The sequence below is a fragment of the Apteryx rowi genome, unplaced genomic scaffold (assembly GCF_003343035.1).
Source record: "Apteryx rowi isolate R43461 unplaced genomic scaffold, aptRow1 scaffold_7, whole genome shotgun sequence".
Classification (NCBI taxonomy): Eukaryota; Metazoa; Chordata; class Aves; order Apterygiformes; family Apterygidae; genus Apteryx; species Apteryx rowi.
This window is the reverse complement of record NW_020450982.1, coordinates 3,663,665-3,680,696: the sequence shown is the minus strand read 5'-3', so window position 1 is coordinate 3,680,696 and position 17,032 is coordinate 3,663,665. Positions and strand designations below refer to the sequence as shown.

General features: G+C 41.3%; 1 protein-coding gene across 1 annotated transcript in view; it reads right to left on the bottom strand.

The window, feature by feature from the left end:
• Positions 1-17,032, bottom strand: part of TRABD2B (TraB domain containing 2B) — a 302,708-nt gene that overhangs the window by 22,968 nt on the left and 262,708 nt on the right. Inside the window, exon 5 of the mRNA XM_026086667.1 lies at positions 238-507. Coding sequence (XP_025942452.1) covers positions 238-507 — 270 coding nt within the window. The remainder of the gene's footprint in view (positions 1-237; positions 508-17,032) is intronic.

Genomic DNA, 17,032 nt, shown 5'->3' with positions numbered 1-17,032 from the left:
TAACATATTCTCAGCATTAGCTTTCTTTCTCTTTTCTGTTTGGTTAGATTTGTCTATGAGCCTTCCTCCCAGCTCTTCCTTATGCTCCAAAAACATTAGCTCACTTCCTGTCTYTGCCATTCAGCCTTACTCCAACCCTCCTCCTGGTCTAATCAACAAGAGCTGGGAGCTGTAAAGAGCAACTAGTAAGGAGACTGCGGGAAGAGGAGGAGAGAAGCCATTAAAGTTATTACTCACCTGTCTTCTATCCGAACCCAGAGGTCATTGAACTGCCTCTGGCGATGGTGTTTGTGCTGCTTTTTGTGCCATTTCTTTTGCCTGCCAAACTCTTCCAGCTGGCTGATGCTGTCTGGCAACAGGAGGTGAGGAGACAGGCTGTCTTCTTCATCCATCTGCAGGGGCTTCAGGGAAGGAGATGTCAGTGGGACCTGCTCAGAAAACTGGACAGGGGGCAGGGCGGTTGCAGAAGACCCCTCTAAGGCTGGGCTTGTCTTTGTTGTTCTTGAACTGCAAAATACAACATTGAAAGATTTGATGTAGAAACGAGTGATTATGCTAAGAAAAGGGGGAGGTAGAGGACTGTGCTACTTGGTGGGTGTTCCAAGCTTCTAAGAAGGAGTACAAGGAGAAAGGCTTTGGCAGCAGTGACCAAACACAACAGGGATGTTTCCTAGCAAACTGTCAAGTGGACATTAAACTGAAAACCGGGGAAAAGGCAGATGATACATTATTGTCCTTCCCTGGCATTTTAATTATCTCTTACAGGTTTTAGAGCCTGCTGGTCGTGGTCAAAATCACCTCACATTTTGGGCTGAAAGTTAAATGGCAAAACTGGGTTTATCTTTGAGGAAAACAGATTATCAACTAATGAATACCTTAACTGAAGCTGAACATAAATTAATGGGATAACACAGGTTTCCCTCTTCGTTTTTAAACTTTGGCTATCTATCTTCTGTGGAAAACAATTTTCTTGTCTGCAATAATAATTATGCTTGTTCATCTGAGTTAGGAATAGTGATGGGGATGGTCCGAATGATGACAGAAGCACGGTCTAATAGGTAGGACGCTGGGATGATATTTGTGAGACCTGAACTCCAGTAGTTTTGTATAATGGAGAAGTGAGGCAAAAAAGGGGGTAGATGACCTGTCCAGGGCCATCTTGCAACAATATTGCCAGCACTCTTCACTCMTTCTGTTTGAAATACTACCATCTCTTGCATTTGATTGGAACTCTGCAGAAAAAGGCCTTTTATTGTTTTCATCTTCTAGAGTTTCACTAATTTTTGAAAAAGGCAATACAGATTCTCTCATTTGATATGTGGCCCTTTCACCTTACATTTCTGTGCTAAGATAATAAAAATCTAATAAAACAGTACTGACACAAAGTGATTTTTTTCCCTTAACTTTAGTAGAAATTCCTGTTTGGTCTGACTTTGAATCTTACCTTAATTGCAAGAGAGGAACTTTTTCTGTCTCTGGGATGGCCCAGTGACTTGTAGGTAGAGCAAATGAAAGAGTATTAATAGTCAATGTAAAGCTGTGGTCTGCAAAACTATTTCTATTACAAGGATGCTATGACTTTTATGACAGAAACAATTAAAGCCACGTGAAAAGTTTTGCCTCCTGAGTGAAACCAGTAAGACATTTTAATGAAAAAGTAATAAAAAATCCTAAAATTCATTGGTGACAACGTACAAAATGTGCTGCAAGTGAAACCACATGTTTCATTTATGGAACATTTCGTTCTCTTCCAAAAAAAGTCACATCTACTACTAATGGCAGTTTTTTTTCCTTTTTGAAGTCCATTACAATAGTACTCAAGATGGTCATCTCTGTTTCCACTGCCTGATGTTTTACATAAGTGTTCTTCCAATAGCTACTGAGTATTAACTCTCACTACCATGAGACCCACTGGCAAAAACTACTGTAACGTTGTCCTAGCCAACACTAATGTAGTTCTTCAGCGATCATAAGACAGATACAAAAAACAAAGACTTTTTTTTAAACTAATTCTAAAATTCTCCAAGGTTGCTTTCACTAAAAAAAGAAAAAAGAACATTTCTCCTCTTTTCCCAAGCATTCAGATGGTCAGTGAGGCAGTTCCTAACACACATACTCTTTCCATGCTTTATTTCATACCACAAAGAGATCTACTGATTCTAGATATTTTTCCCCAGTAAGACTGCTCCGTCATTCATGTTGAGGATGAGTTTTCTTCAGTGCAGGAACTTTTTTTGAAAGATCCTGGAGCTCTCCAAAGCTTTCAAGAGTTCTTTGTAGGCTGTGGGAGACAGAGGACAACCCCTCTGGTCATGGCTGAAGCAAAGCCATCTCCAGGCTCATGTAAATGGAAAGGCTCTCATGGATTTTCAATGGATGGGTCCCTCAGGCCACAGTGGACAGCTGTTAATTTTTAGCCAGCCATGCTGGTAGATCAGTGAATTATCAATATGCAAATGCAGCCATTTAGTGGCTTGGCGGATACCACAGTGCAACCTTGGTTATCAWGGTTTAGGTAGGTAGGAAGAAACTGGATCAAGCCCCTACAAACGTAATATAGATAACTGTAATGGCAGCAAAAAAGTCCTGGCCTCCATTGCCTCCTGCACTTATGCCAAAGCAACGGGAATACAGGCTGGATGCTACTGCCCAAAGACAGCTTGCACTGGCACTACTGCAGGTGCTTCTGCTCTTCACTCTGCTGCGTGGTGTGAACTTGCCCACGTCTGCCTGCAAYCTGGCTGTCCATCTGCACATCAGAGAGAACTGCACTACCCCAGCCACAAGGCTACGGTCAACAGAAGCACGTTAGAAAGGCAAGAGCATAGAGTTGATGTGAGAACCTGAGGTTGACATGCAGTGTGATGCTCCCAGCTGAAACTGAGTTGTTGCAAGATTTTTGTTTCCACTGAAATTTCTTCTCCGTCTCACCAGAATTGGGCCTCATGTTCTGATCAGTCAGCAGCAGTGTTGCCTCAGTAATTTCCCGAGACACTGAAGGTAGGAGTAGCCCCCATTTCAGTTCACATCTGCCAGCTCAAGGCTGGAGCTGCCACTTGGTTCCTTGAATGCTCTCAGAGACATCTGAACACATAATTTCCACCTTTTAACACCTATTTTTCTGTTACACATGTTTACCTTGCTCTGAACTCCTAGTAAACTGGAACCAGTAGAGAGGTGATTTTATGGGCTGAGATTTTAGAAACCACTTAAGAGGACTGGCAGTTCATTTCTTATTAAAATTAATGAGTTTGGGCATCAAAATCCCAGTGGTAGCTTTGAAAGCTTCTGGCTTAATTGTTTCCACTACCATCACATGAGCCACAGGTTGTAAACTCGATATTTCAGAACATTCTTTGGGAAGAGAATAAATAAACACTGAAGAAATGTTAAAATGTTGTAACCTAAAGAGGGCTATAAACTAACCACTTGCACTTTAGAGTCTGGCACATAGGGAATTGTTCCATTGTGGCAGCTGTATATTACATATATATATATATTTATTATTTTTTGTGTATTACATGTGGTACAAACACCTGTAGATTCAGTATCTCTTCCTAAGAAATGAAAACATAATCATGCACACAGTGTTCAGGAAGAAGAAAACAACCTAAAAAATCAGATACCATGACAGTAACAAAAAGCCAGTCATCAAGTTTTAGAAATATCAGTGATTTTTTTTTGAAATTGATGTAATAAAATATAGAGATCTCAGTGCTTCCAAATCTGATCATCATCCTACAGACAGTCTACCAGAAATAAAAACAAAACTTTGAATCCAAAAAAAATGGACATTTAATTCAAATACATTGTAAGAATGTTTAGAGCCATTTTAATTCAAAGCACAATAGACTTCATATCAGAAAAGGATAAACAATTGTATATTAATAATATCAATAATGCAACCTTTCCATTGATTTCCATAAATTTAAGATTAATACATTTACAAAGGGCCTGCCTGAATTTATTCATATTCTGCCAAAAGATAACAAAACCCTCATCAGCAATAGGATACCCGGACAATAGATCTCCTTCTCTTTGGGTGGAGATCATTTCATGGATTCTTTTGCGTCTTTCCTTTGGCCTCAGTCTCAATGAACTGTGTTAGCATAGCTGCACTATATGAAACCACATGAATATAATATACTTCTTTTGACTACTCCACTACTACTGAGACTGGTTTTCAAGACATATAGTTATTTTTAGAGCCAGAGAAAAAGCCAGGCTAGTTTTCGGTTTGTCAGTCCACAATGACTTTTCTCAAGAAAAAGTGAGAAAGTACCACCCAAATGTCTTGGTCTACGCAGAGATCTCAGAGACTTTTCATGAACAACTTGATGCAACTCCAGGCTTAGAGGTTCTACAGCTTTTTAAATCTGTCACATGGGATGATCTTTGAGAAACTAAAACTATTCCAAGCCATTTGGTGGGTTTTCCTCATATCTGACTTATTTTCCTTCCCTGGGATGCAGAGTTTGCAAAACAAGTACTCTGAAATAGTAAAGTCCAAATAAGAAAACCTGTGAGTCTGAGCAAATTTCCTATGTAGCTTTGTTCTAAGGTATAGAAAACACAGCGATTTTYGCAGGAAAACTTTTATTCTTACTAATTCTTGAAAATGATTAATCCACAGACAAAGGCCCCTGTGGCTTTGTTTCACTCCTGGTAGATTTGCCATCCCTTTCTAATTCTTTTCAAGAATTTAAAGAACAAAACAAAATATGCAAGCAGTTTATGTTCCATTACACTATTTCAGTACTTGCTCTCTTCCTTGCAGTCTCTAGTGTCTCTGTGTGTTGGCACTGACAACAGAAATTTGAATCATCAGGATTTGCTAGGCTTACAGAGTGGTTCTGGTCAGAAAAATCAAATTAACAATATGAAGGCCTGTAGTATCTTCTTTTGGTAATTCCCAGGCTTTAAACTGCTTGGATCACACTTTCAGTCAACCCCAAACCACCTGGGAATCCAGCTGTGTTTCTCCCTGCCACTGGGCAAGCATTGCTACCCCCCAGAGCAGGTACTCAATTTCTGCAGCTCAGCAGGCTGTTTCTGCCCTGKGGCTCTGGGTGGAGATGACCTCCTCCACAGGGCGAATCAGAGGTTTCATGCGTTATTCCTGCTGCGAATGGCCTTTACAAAGAGCCTGTCTCTCTCCACTGGCTGAGAAAGACRTCTGTAGTTGAGTAGGGTTAACACTACACCTTGCACAGCACCTTGTCCCCACCAGTAAGGATTTTCACATTYATCAATTACTTGACAATTGTCTTAGGAGACCATCAGGCAAAGAAGACTCCAGTTAACAACCACTGCCCACTGATCCTTCTGGATTAGCATGAATGATGTTTGGGGGTGAGTCCCACTCCCTTGTAGTTCACCAAAAAATCTCCCTCCAGGCCAGGAATTTGTCCTTGCTTTAGCTTSTAAGAGAAGAAATGCTGTTCAGAGACTTGCACAGAAATATCTCCTCTTAAAACCAACTCAGTTCAACTCCTGTAAAATAACAACAGGGAACCTGTTCCACAAGATGATGCTTTTTARGTACTTTGCTGGCCATACACGTCTTCCACACAATTAAGTCTTCAGTCTATTTTTCAGCTGCTTTGCGGTAGCTTTTCTGTTCCCTCAGATATGTGCAGAATCTTTTAAAATGCAAGTTTGCCAATTTCTTWTTTGCATCTTGTGTTTGTAGTTTGAGCAATGGAAAAGTTTTGTTCACAAGACTGCCATGTTTTCTACGCGCTTCCAAATACAGCAACAAGGCTGAGGTTTTTCCTTCACTCCTTATTTTAATTTTCAAAGCTGTCAGACAAGGAAAGATTTTGTTTCATCAAGAGACAAGCTGTGGTGATAGCAAGGAATGCGCGATGTGGCAGCTTTATCCTTATGCCACCGTTCTTGGGATGCACCAGGATTACAGCCAGACACTAAGTTAAGAGTATTTTATTATAGACGGATTCTCATAAATCCCAGTTTGGGAGTCTTTGTCAAGGCAAGAATTCTTCGGTCCCTCACATGCATACTTCCTCCCCTTGCCACAGGCCACAGAGACATCTGCTTCTTGCCGTTTTTTTCCCTTATGCAGCTCTCAGAGCGAATAGTCATGCACACCCACGAGACGGGCACCAGAATGTCCTGTCCCACAAAAAGTTTCACATTTTTTTCTGTTCCATGCCAGGATGAAGCTCAGAATTTCAAAGCTCTTGGGAAAGCAACAAACAAAGGGAGAACAGAAAACTAGGCAGAAATCCTAACCCACCACAGCATAGCTTATAGGCCCTCTCACTAGTGATGTAAAGGACAGATTTAGACCACAGTCTCTCACACACCAGGCAACCCCAGTAAATATCACTGTGGAGTTCATCTCTTTTAAGTTGAAAGCATAGTTTTTTGCTGCAAAACAGAATAATTCCACAGAAGAAATCAGAGGACTGGATTCTTCCCATAAGATTTCAGGTGTTTAGCCAAGTTGCTTAAAATGGAGTCACCCTATGTTCCCTCTACAGTCAAAGAAAAAAGACCAAAACCCAGACTGGTGACTTAGCCTGTGTACTAGCACCTCAATTCTCTGGAGACACCTACTACTCTCCTTCAGTGACTGTGCGTTCCTAACTTATCTGAGCTGCTTCAGTAACTGCTGTAAATTACTGAGGATGAATCTGGGCTCAAAAGATGGCAAAGGAGAATACTTTTGAAATCACTGGTTATTCACTCACCCAAGAAAAGTCCTGATTGGCTCTAATTAACATATGAGCTTATTTTATTTAGGACTGTTTGCCACAGTTAGAGCATTTACATTTTTTTAAACAGAATTTGGAAACAAAGTTGTTTTTTCATTTTTGTACCAGAGTCTACTACAGCCCACGAGCAGCTAAATTAGGTTAAGCAACTAAATYACATTAAGGTCCACGCAGAACTTGGAAGGTATCTTTGGACTCAGTATCCATGTCAGGGTATTGTTCTGGGAAGAACCATTACTGTTTAAGAACTGYGGCCTTGGTTTGAAAGGGAATTTGGTCCTCAAAACACACATTTATACTCAAACCCTCAATTCTGTGCATAGAGTAAGTGAAAAACTTGTGAGGTAGAGATATTCCCTTGGATGGTGATGTTTTCCTTCCCAGGCAGAGAAACTATAAAATGGAAGCTAGAAGTGAGTAAAATATTTTGTTGTCTATACCATTTGATTAAAAATGGGGCTGATCTGGGGCACAGGAGAACAAATGCAAATTTTTTGCAATCTGAACGGGTTGAATTTGCTGAAGAAAGAGAGCTGAAAATTTGTAACATGCCATTTCCACATTTTCAAACAAAGTCTTTCATTTCAGAAAGGCAAAATGTTTCATTTCAGCACTTCCTGAACAAAGCTTTTTATTTTTTTTGACTCTTCTGTTTTCAAAGATTTAAATGCTACAAAGTGGCCTTTTTTGTTTAGAAATTGACCTTAATCAAAATGAARAACCCAACTAATAAATAAAAGTGACAAAAAACGCCAACAAAACCCGATCCCTGCCTTCAAAAATGTCCTCCAAATGTTCCATTTCACTTTGCTCTGAACTTATTTCCCCTTCTTGACTTCTTGGTTCAGTTCCTGAACTGAATAATCCTTTGTTCACCCATGTTTAGTGTAAGCTGTACAAGCTGCACTCTCCAGGCTCTGAAGACAGGCTGTGTCCACAGAGGGAAGGACGGGCTGAAGGTCCAGTCTTCATTCCATCTCCCACACTAATTAGCAAATAAGATGATTCTCTGTTCTTGTGGCATACAGGAGGGCTCAGAGCCTCCCCTCAGACTCCATTTCCCTAAGTCTTCACCTTCTTATTATCACCACACCAGTTTATTGCTAAGCTATTTTCCATCCGCATAGTTTGGTTTAGTCAAAATATTCATAATGCAGCTCCCTTTGGTGCCTCACTGAAGTTGTATTTACAGCTCCTTGGCTGGAATACCTATCCCACAGTTGAATACAGTCTCTTTTCTGATCAAGCGTACTGGTGCAACATGAGCGCTATGGAGGTACCTTGGGACACCCAGTTTTTTTCTGGAAGCCTCAGTCACAAAGGAGAGAAGRGGCTTGACATTCAAATTACAACTCCTGTATGTCAGGGTGCCACTGAAAAACGTTGCCATATAATGCTCAGCTGAAATGTTTCATCATTTTCTAATAAATTTTTGAGTGCTGTCTTTGTAATGAATTTTCAGTATTTCTGCTTTCGATCTCTGATTTTGGACAGAACAAATGTTGGAGTATCAGCATTTCCTCTAGAGTGGAAATTCTGACTTCTGCCCAAATTTGCCAAGAATACACAGGTCTTCTGAAGAATCTGAAGTGGTGTGATTACCCCACAAAAAAAGATTTCAGGCTTGCATTTTTATTATACTGGAATATTTTCAAGCTTTATTCTGTACATTTTTTTCYGTCATTGCTTGAAAATCATTAGTAACAAGAGTAAATATACTGCTCTTTCCCYTTAACATAGCTTTTTTAATAGACACATATATATTACTTTAATAAGGAAGAATGGTGGACTTATTATTGGGCAATGTGAGCTCTGCTTCCTCTTCATAAAATCTCAGAGCTCTCTGTGTTAGTTTGAGGTGATGTCATATTAATTATACACAACGGAATCACTCAGGTGCTGGGAATTAACTTCCATCATTAAATAGATTTTGAAGAACATAAAATTCTTATCCAATTTGGCCCAATYTGCAATGCTGAGTTTCTTCCGGTCTAATTCCAACATTTCCAAATTTTTAGTTAGGGGTTAGGTTTTGAGCCAGTTCTGATTCTATAGCCTATTTACAGTGGTTTGGGCCACATATGAGAAACTAGAAAATGGTGACCAAATGCCATCAACTCATCTCAGTAGTTAGGATCTCAGACTCCAGAGGATGGAAAGCAGGACAAGGGCTAAACAAATCCTTCTTTTTCCTYCTACTTCCACTTGAAGTTGATGGAGTTCCTAATGTCTGTGGCTGTCTTCAGCGATAATTGCCCTTTGGGAACCTGAGCTACCCAGCCATGTGTAAGGCAGGTTTGTTACTCAGCTGCATAGCTATTCTCCTGTCTCATGCTATGTTATTCCCAAACCATTCCTGACTTCTTTTTAAGCCTAAAAAAGATAGTGCGAATGAACTTGTTCCATCCCAGTAGTTGTCATCACTGAGACAGGTTTCAAGATTAAGAAACAGACTGACAAAAAAACCTGGCTGCTCAGTTTTGATTCCTCTGTGGAGTTACTAATAATACACAACTGTTGTCTGTATTTTACTAGTTTGCAATCCAAATTGAATTCTGCTCCCAGATTTTCTCCTTTGGGAATTAGCTTCCCTTCTCTGCTGGATCCTCTGGAGAGAGAAACATCTGCAGGAGCCCACATTTTCCACCACATCTTAAAAACAAACTCTCTACAGAGACATCAACTGAGCAAGGTACCAAACGCCTGGCTCAAACATTTTCATTGACTTTGGACTTAAACTAGAGGCAGATTATTCAACATACGCCTGRTGTTGTTTCCTATACTTCCCTCTGATTTGAAGCTGGGCCCTATCAGAGATGAGATACTGGATGGATGACAGATCTGTACAAGCATGGCAACTTGTCTTCCTTAAGTACCTTGTTGAATCCAGGCTCTTACATTTGCAAGACGACAGATAAGGTAGACACATAAGCAGCTGCTATCTCTGGAAGAATAGAGACATGGACCACTTAGAGCGAGTAGCAGGCAGAAGTGTGGAACCTAATAGCCATAAGAAGATCATGCCTGTAAAAGATCCTGACATCTCTGTTACACTGAATCCACTTTTCCTCTCTGTAGCTGACATTGTAAAACATTTGATCTGCTTAGCCACTAATGGCTGCTGAGCTAAAAAAAGGAACACGAGGCTGGTCTGCCATTTCCTAAAATACTGCTACAGCCCAGCTGCATCTTTTTTATCACAAGGCCTGAGTGTTTCCAAGAAAAGAACAATACAGTTGTCAGAAACCCTGTTCAGACAATCCTTCAGCCTGTCTGTGGGCATTTTTGCTGCGTGGTAGTCTACAGAGCCCTGGGAACATGTGACAGAGACAGGACAGTTCTTCCTCTACACTCCACTTGCTTTAATGCCTAATGCTGTTTTTATCAAATCTAATGTTAATTAATCTCACATGAGTTCTTGCTATATATTAACCTGGGTTTCCACTCTATATTAACTCATACTGATGAAACTGCTTGCATCAGCTTCTTGCTTCTGAATGACAAATCCATTCTCCATTAAAATTCTTTGTTAATGAAGCATGCACATTGGTGGTGAAGCCTTAGGGAAGAAAAGAAATTTGTTTATTCTCCTTTTTGGTTGTTAATAGAAACCTATGAGGCTAGATCTTGAAATGCAGTTTAAATATCTGCAAAGCATCTGAGGTCACAAACAGAAATGAAAGGAGGACTGATTTTTAATGAACTTGGACATATATTACTGGTTAGTTACAAATAATAGGGACCAGGTCTTGTTCCTGCTAAATCTGGAAAACTCTCACTGCACCTTGCCCAGGTGCTGCGAAGGACTTCAGCGTTACAATGCAATGCCTCTCCTGGGCTGCGTCATCTCATCTGATGCTAGTTTTGGTGGGAGAGGATCTCCCCAGCACACTGGCAGGGATGCCCACGTTGCAAAAGGATAGGACCCTTACAGGCATTCCTAAATGCTTTCATCAGAAGATGAAAGCAGAAGTCTTTTTGTGAGACACCTGTGAGACATAGACAGATGAGGTATGCAGAGCTCAGTACAACTTCATATGGGATAAGGAATAAAACCAGAAGTCACCTCATTTATTCTTAAGCAAAAATGTCTCTCCCTCCTTGCAACATCTGTTGTTATTATTGCTACATTTAGGAACCCCAGAAATGAACTATGCGCATGTTCAGCAAGCATTGCTCTGATGCTCTAAGGGTGACACAGGATAACACACAGATACAGTCAGAGGATCATCAGCACACAATGACACACTATTCACCAGTACAACAGCGAGAACTTTCGCAGCCCTCTCCTATGACGTCTGCTGTAGGTCAGGAGATTTGCGATGGGGGTGCCACCCCYTCCATGGAATAACCAACACAGCTGAAAACGCAGCAGGAAGAGGATGAGGGTCTGATGAAGGCACTCCTCCCTTCCTCTTGGGTCTAACTGGTTAGCACTGGCCACCAGGAGTCATGGATGTCCACCTAGGTCCCCTACCGACAGCCTCTCCTGAAAAAAGGGGAGGAGAGTGAGGGGTCTTTGGGGCAATTATGGTGCCTTTCATCTTTACATGGAGGAGCAGGAGGGAATTTCCATACAAGCCTGCCAGGTGGCTTTCTGCTGGCCCATCAGAGGAATTAGGCCAACTGACTTCACTGGCAGGATTCCAGAGAGGTATCAACACCCTCAGGTGCTGTTTGTGTAATCTCTGCAGATTTAATACGTCAAGGAAAATAATTAATGAGACTGGGGATTGGCAGTGGTTGAAACCTTCACTGGGGTTGCCTTATGAAGGTGAATGACATATGACTCTTGTTACAAGCTTGGACAAACTTATCTTCTACGTAAACTGTTTACGCACACACACACACACACACACACACACACACGACCAGCAAGCAAGTCCAGCTCTCTTCCTGTGAAGAGAACCCCACACGGCAATAAGTGGAACATCAGGAAAATTAAAACCACTTGTTTTGTTGTTCCCCAGAGCATATTATGTCATTTAGGAAGCCTCCTCCCTTCATTGTATGTGCGTGTGTGTTTTCTTAGTCTGTGTTTATTTATTTGCTTGTTTGTCTGGAAATACTTTATGTAAGTGCCAGTTGTTTGAGAGGGTATCACAGCCTATCATTTCTAGCACTGCCTAGTTGCTGAAAAGCATGTAATATCACTTAGAACAAATCTAACAGATGTCAGAGACTCTCATCAAAACTATGCCTGGCATTTGGCTGGGGTTCTAGTAGTCATGTTGGCATCTTATCGCTCTGGATGCAAAGCTGGAACATTTTGAGAGCAACCTATCCAGGACTTCTTCTAAGGTGGTGCTGTGGTTGGGTTCACATTACAGGACAGTTAATACTCCCTTCCTGGAAGCTGGCTTTTCATCTCAAAATCACTCTTCAATTCTCAGAATATCTTGCTATTTTAAAGTTACTGAGTTTCTGTCTATATTATTAAAGTGAACTGTCTTCTCTGTCCATGGACAGCTCACCCTCCTGCCAACTTGACAGGATCAGGTTATCTCTGCAACACAGGCCCTGCACTGGAATATACACTTCATTTTCAAAGGGCCTGGAGGAGCAAGGGTTCAACTTTTATGCTTGCAGCCATCATTCAACTTTTGCCACTGCTTCTTAACACGCTGAATACCATTCTTCGCTAGTTCTCCCATAAGGGACTTCATCTTTCACAGTAAAGCTTAATAACCAAGGACTCCGCTCCGTCTCAGACCACCTTCCACTTTAAGCATTGAACTCACAGCATAGGTCGGGGAAGCTGCCTTGGCCAAAAGGGCCCCAAAGGAACTCCAGTTTCTTGTATGCTGTCTGCACAGTAGGGCTGAATTTATATTGGTGTCAGACATAGAAAGCCCTTGACTTTTTTTCTTTTTCTGCTGTTGCTGTCTGCCCTGGCAGCTAAGATCAGTTCTGTATAGGCAGCTGTCAGAGTACAGCAACTGCTAGATTGATAGGCAAAAGTCAAACCAGAAACAGGAAAGCCAGTATAAATCTCCTACTTTCAMTAGAAGGGGCTCCACATAGGAAACATCTGTACAAGAAAGTTTTGAGAGGAACTGATGAGTCTCAGACACTGAATAAGAGACTCAGTCTACACCTGTGTCATACTCTGCAGTGACAGAGATGTGTCTCAAGTCTTTATTCAGAGCAGCACAGTGCTGCCAGCTCTCTCTCTGCAACTCTTCCTACAGTCCTGAGTGCACTTGATCAAATTCCAAAAGCAGAAGGATTGCCCAGCAGCTAAAGATGTGAGAAACTAGGGTTAAACCAGCCATGCTGTCATAGTTTTCTCTGGGAAGTTACAAATCCCTTTATGCCCCAGTTTTCTGTCCATATAATGGGAACAACTCCCCATCTCACAGAAAAATAATGAGAAGAAATACAGCAAAGATTAAGAGATGCAGTGCTGGAGGGGGCCATACGAGCACTGTGGACAGATATGCTCAGGCCAGACTGTAAAATTGTTTCCTCATGTTGAGCTGCTACCTGTGTAAGAAGTTTTAATGAAAACAGCAGAATGACTCATCTGACTCACATCTCTGCAATTAAATGCTTAGGGCTGCCTCACCAGGCTCTTGGAGACACAGAAGTTTATTCCTAAAAGAGACACAGGGCACTCAAGCAATGCTCTTTTTAGCTTAGTTTCCTAAGAAAGTGATCACACTCTACAAATACATCTGTCTGCCCGTCTGTTTTTCTTGAATCTGACAGCCAATTTTAACTGAATTCTCCAAATAGCACAGACATGAGTAACACTATATGCCCTTATTTACATGAAGATAAGCAGGAAGACTTTATGAGGAAAGGCTTAGGTATGAGCTCAGCCCCTTCCTAGGTACCACAGATTCCAATAATGAGAAATCCCATAGGACCCCTAAACTTCATTAGGTTTGTTCTTCACAGATGGACCAGGGGTTTCCTGGAAAGGAAGGGGAGAGAAAGAGGGAGGCAGGTGGGACAGTGTACCCCAACAGTTAGAGAAGAAACTAAAATCAGGCTCCTGCTCAATGACATGATTTTAAACAGTTCTGATTGTCTGTGGGTATCAATTGCCAGTCCTTCACTGTTTTCAGTGGGAATTGCTCACCATTCAGCAATGATTACTATCAGTGTAAATGCTTAAATACATAGGAATTGCCTTAAATTCATAGTCCTATTGGTGAAAAACAAACAAACAAAAACCCTGTTACTCTGCTTTTTTTCAAGTCAATGTCCTTTCTCCTTGAGGYGGATGTACCCAAAATTGCCTAAGGGATTTAAACTTTCAATACCTGTTACATATCAATGGAAGTTACACTTCCCAGTTTCATTTGTCATCTTAAATATAATCTACATAGAAGCTTGATACACATGCAAAATTCTCATTTAACATTAGCACAAAATCAGATCCCTCTGGGGGAAGAAAGATGTTTGCAGTGTCACAAATGCAAATGCAAGGTTTGATGTGGCAAAATGGTTTTAAAAAACCTGTCTGTGGATCTACTGCATCCACTAACTGTAGTTCAATGAGTGGCTTGGCCATTGCTCCTGGGGTAAGGTCTTCGGCCTGGGCGGTACTGCAGAGGAAGGAAGGAGGCACTCAGCAAAACTGTGTGTGTGCCCAAGGTGAGGGCACCACAAGGTCCTTCAGATCTGAATCTGCCTGGATGGGAGAAGTAGAGGAAAAGCCATCCAATAACTGGACCAAGCCACCACTAATATTACCCTGATATTAAACAGCCTTGATTCTTAGCGCAGTTGATTTCAGACATCAGCCTCATCTCTCTGAAGTTCATGCAGTGACTTCTGGATCTTCCTCRTGCTGGAATTTGATGCCTTGATTCTGTGGCTGTTGAGAATAATTCTTTGAGCAATGATTTAAAATGCCACAAACACAGGCAATGTTACAACCTAAACCTACTATAGCATCAGAGGTTTACTGCTCTCCTTGTACAGAGAACCATGTGAGTATATTTCCGCTAGCAATGTTTTCTTTTGCCTTCAGAAACCAGGAGGAGACAATACCACAAAAGTATCTGAGATCCATGTGAACTCTGTTTAGTCAGTGTGGATTGGGATTTACATTCCAGGCGTATAATGAACACAGAGACACAAAGATGTGGGCACACAATGCTATTAAGCTCTTGAAGATTATCCCAGTCTCACTCAATAACCTAGCCCTTTCTTAACGATGTCGGCTTTATATGAACTATAGCCTTTAACAAAGCTCAATGCCAACAGGAACCAGCAACATCACAGAGGCTGAGCGGCAGCCCAGTGTAATCCCTTGTGTTAGAGCTCTGGACAGACTGTATCATTTTTCCTCAATGGAAGAGGAAAGTGTTTATCTGGGAAGCGTTTCACATCATGGACAATAGGGAACTGTTTAGCTTTCCACAAATAGGCTAGCATGCAACTTCCGAGCAGTCTCCAAGGAAAACTTTGGAACACTGGCCATGCCTTTCCAGCAGGGATTTCATGTAAAGTAGTTAATGCCCCACATCCTTCATCCTGATTTATTCCTGCTTCATCTTTGTTTCAAAGTGCTGCACTCACTTCAAACACAACATGGGGCTCATCTCTGTGAATATGCACTTTGATCGCTGGGGACTCCAGATTCATATYGGCTGTTCAGACATAAACAGGGATGTGCTGTCTCGGCAGAGGTATTTCTATGACTGGCTTTATTTTTCCAAGAGTAATTTGGAAATGCAAAGTTGGGGGCAATGACAGGGGATTCAAATGTAGTGGCCAGGCAGGGCACTGGATATCGGAGCTCTTGGATTTTGACTGCCACAGAATTGCTGCAGGTCAGCAAGAAAATCCTAGTATACCTGACTTGACACATTCCCTGGGAATGAGYGGAGAGGGGGTTCGGTGTGCTCTTGCCACAAACAAGAGCATCAAATTAGGTCCCAATTCCTCTGCAAACTGCCACTGGTAGAGAGTGACACACACACAGATTTGAGGTGGTCTGACTTCTCATACTGCATAAGAGTGGGGTAATATCCAAATACTAGCCAGTACMTCATAGCCACTACATCAACATTCATCCCCAGTGGGACCACCTGTTTTCTCACTAAAGTCAATGGGAATTATGACTGTGTTGGGTGTAAATTTAGGATAATTCTCAGTGCTAATCAAAAATCCTGTTCTATAGTGAGGCTACAGATGAGGCAGACAGACAGACAGACAGGTCCACAGCAGTGATGATGGGATAAATCACCCAGTTGTTTCCACAGATCCATGACAAATTGGAGTCTCAGACATCTGTCATAGTGGCAAAGATCTAATTTACACAAGCACAAAACTACAGCCCATGGGACTACCAGTCTGAGCACGAGTTCAAGGCCAGGGCCCGAGCGGTAATTCAGTTTCTCTCAGAAATTCCCTGTGCCCCAAMCTTTCTCTGTAAATTTGCATTTGTTGATTCTAAAATTAGATTACTGTAGCAAGGCATTTTTAGTCAGGAAATTGTCTTCATCCAGGACATCCTTCCATCATATCAATRGACAGCTTCTATGTCCACATCTATATACAGCATTTGATCCCTTTTTCCTCCCCCATCCCGTTTCTGTTCACAGGTCCATTTTTCATTCTTCCTGGAATGTAGAGCATTTGGGAGTGTAGGTGGAAAGCCAAAGTCTTTCAACACCCATTAATAGAAATTTGTTTTATTAATTAGGTTTGTGGGAAGAAAAAAAAATAAAAGAGCTGATCTTGTGCTCTGAAAGCATGAATCACTGTCATGCGCATGAGAAGACATGCCCTCCGAGACACTAGAGGCTGCTTCAGACAGAATAAGTGACTGAGYTGCTTTTTTGGGAAGTCCTGAATCATCAAACATAGCAGTTTAATCCCCAGGAAATGGGAAGCATATTGGCATGATATTCACTTGTATGGAACATGAGCTCCAGAGAAGGGTGAAGCTCCAAATGTTCTGGAGATCAGCTTAGCTTGTGGAAGGATTTTAAAACTTGAAAGCTTCTCTGAAGTATCTGAACTGGAGCTGGGCAAAGTATTCCCAGCACATGATTTAGTGGATGAATTAAACTCTTTACATACTTTACAGATTATATGGGAATTTACTTYGACTTCTAATAAAAATGATTCAATGATTATGACATGAAAATGTATTCTGGCTTCTAAGTTATTTATTGTGACAAATGCTTCATGTATTCACCATTCTTAATTTCCTAGTCCTGTCATAAGAACTTACTTTTTGGAGTACTTATTCCTACTCTTAGCATTCACTAGGAAGAACAGTTGAGATGAACAATCAACAATATACRTGCTTCTTAATCTGATCCTCA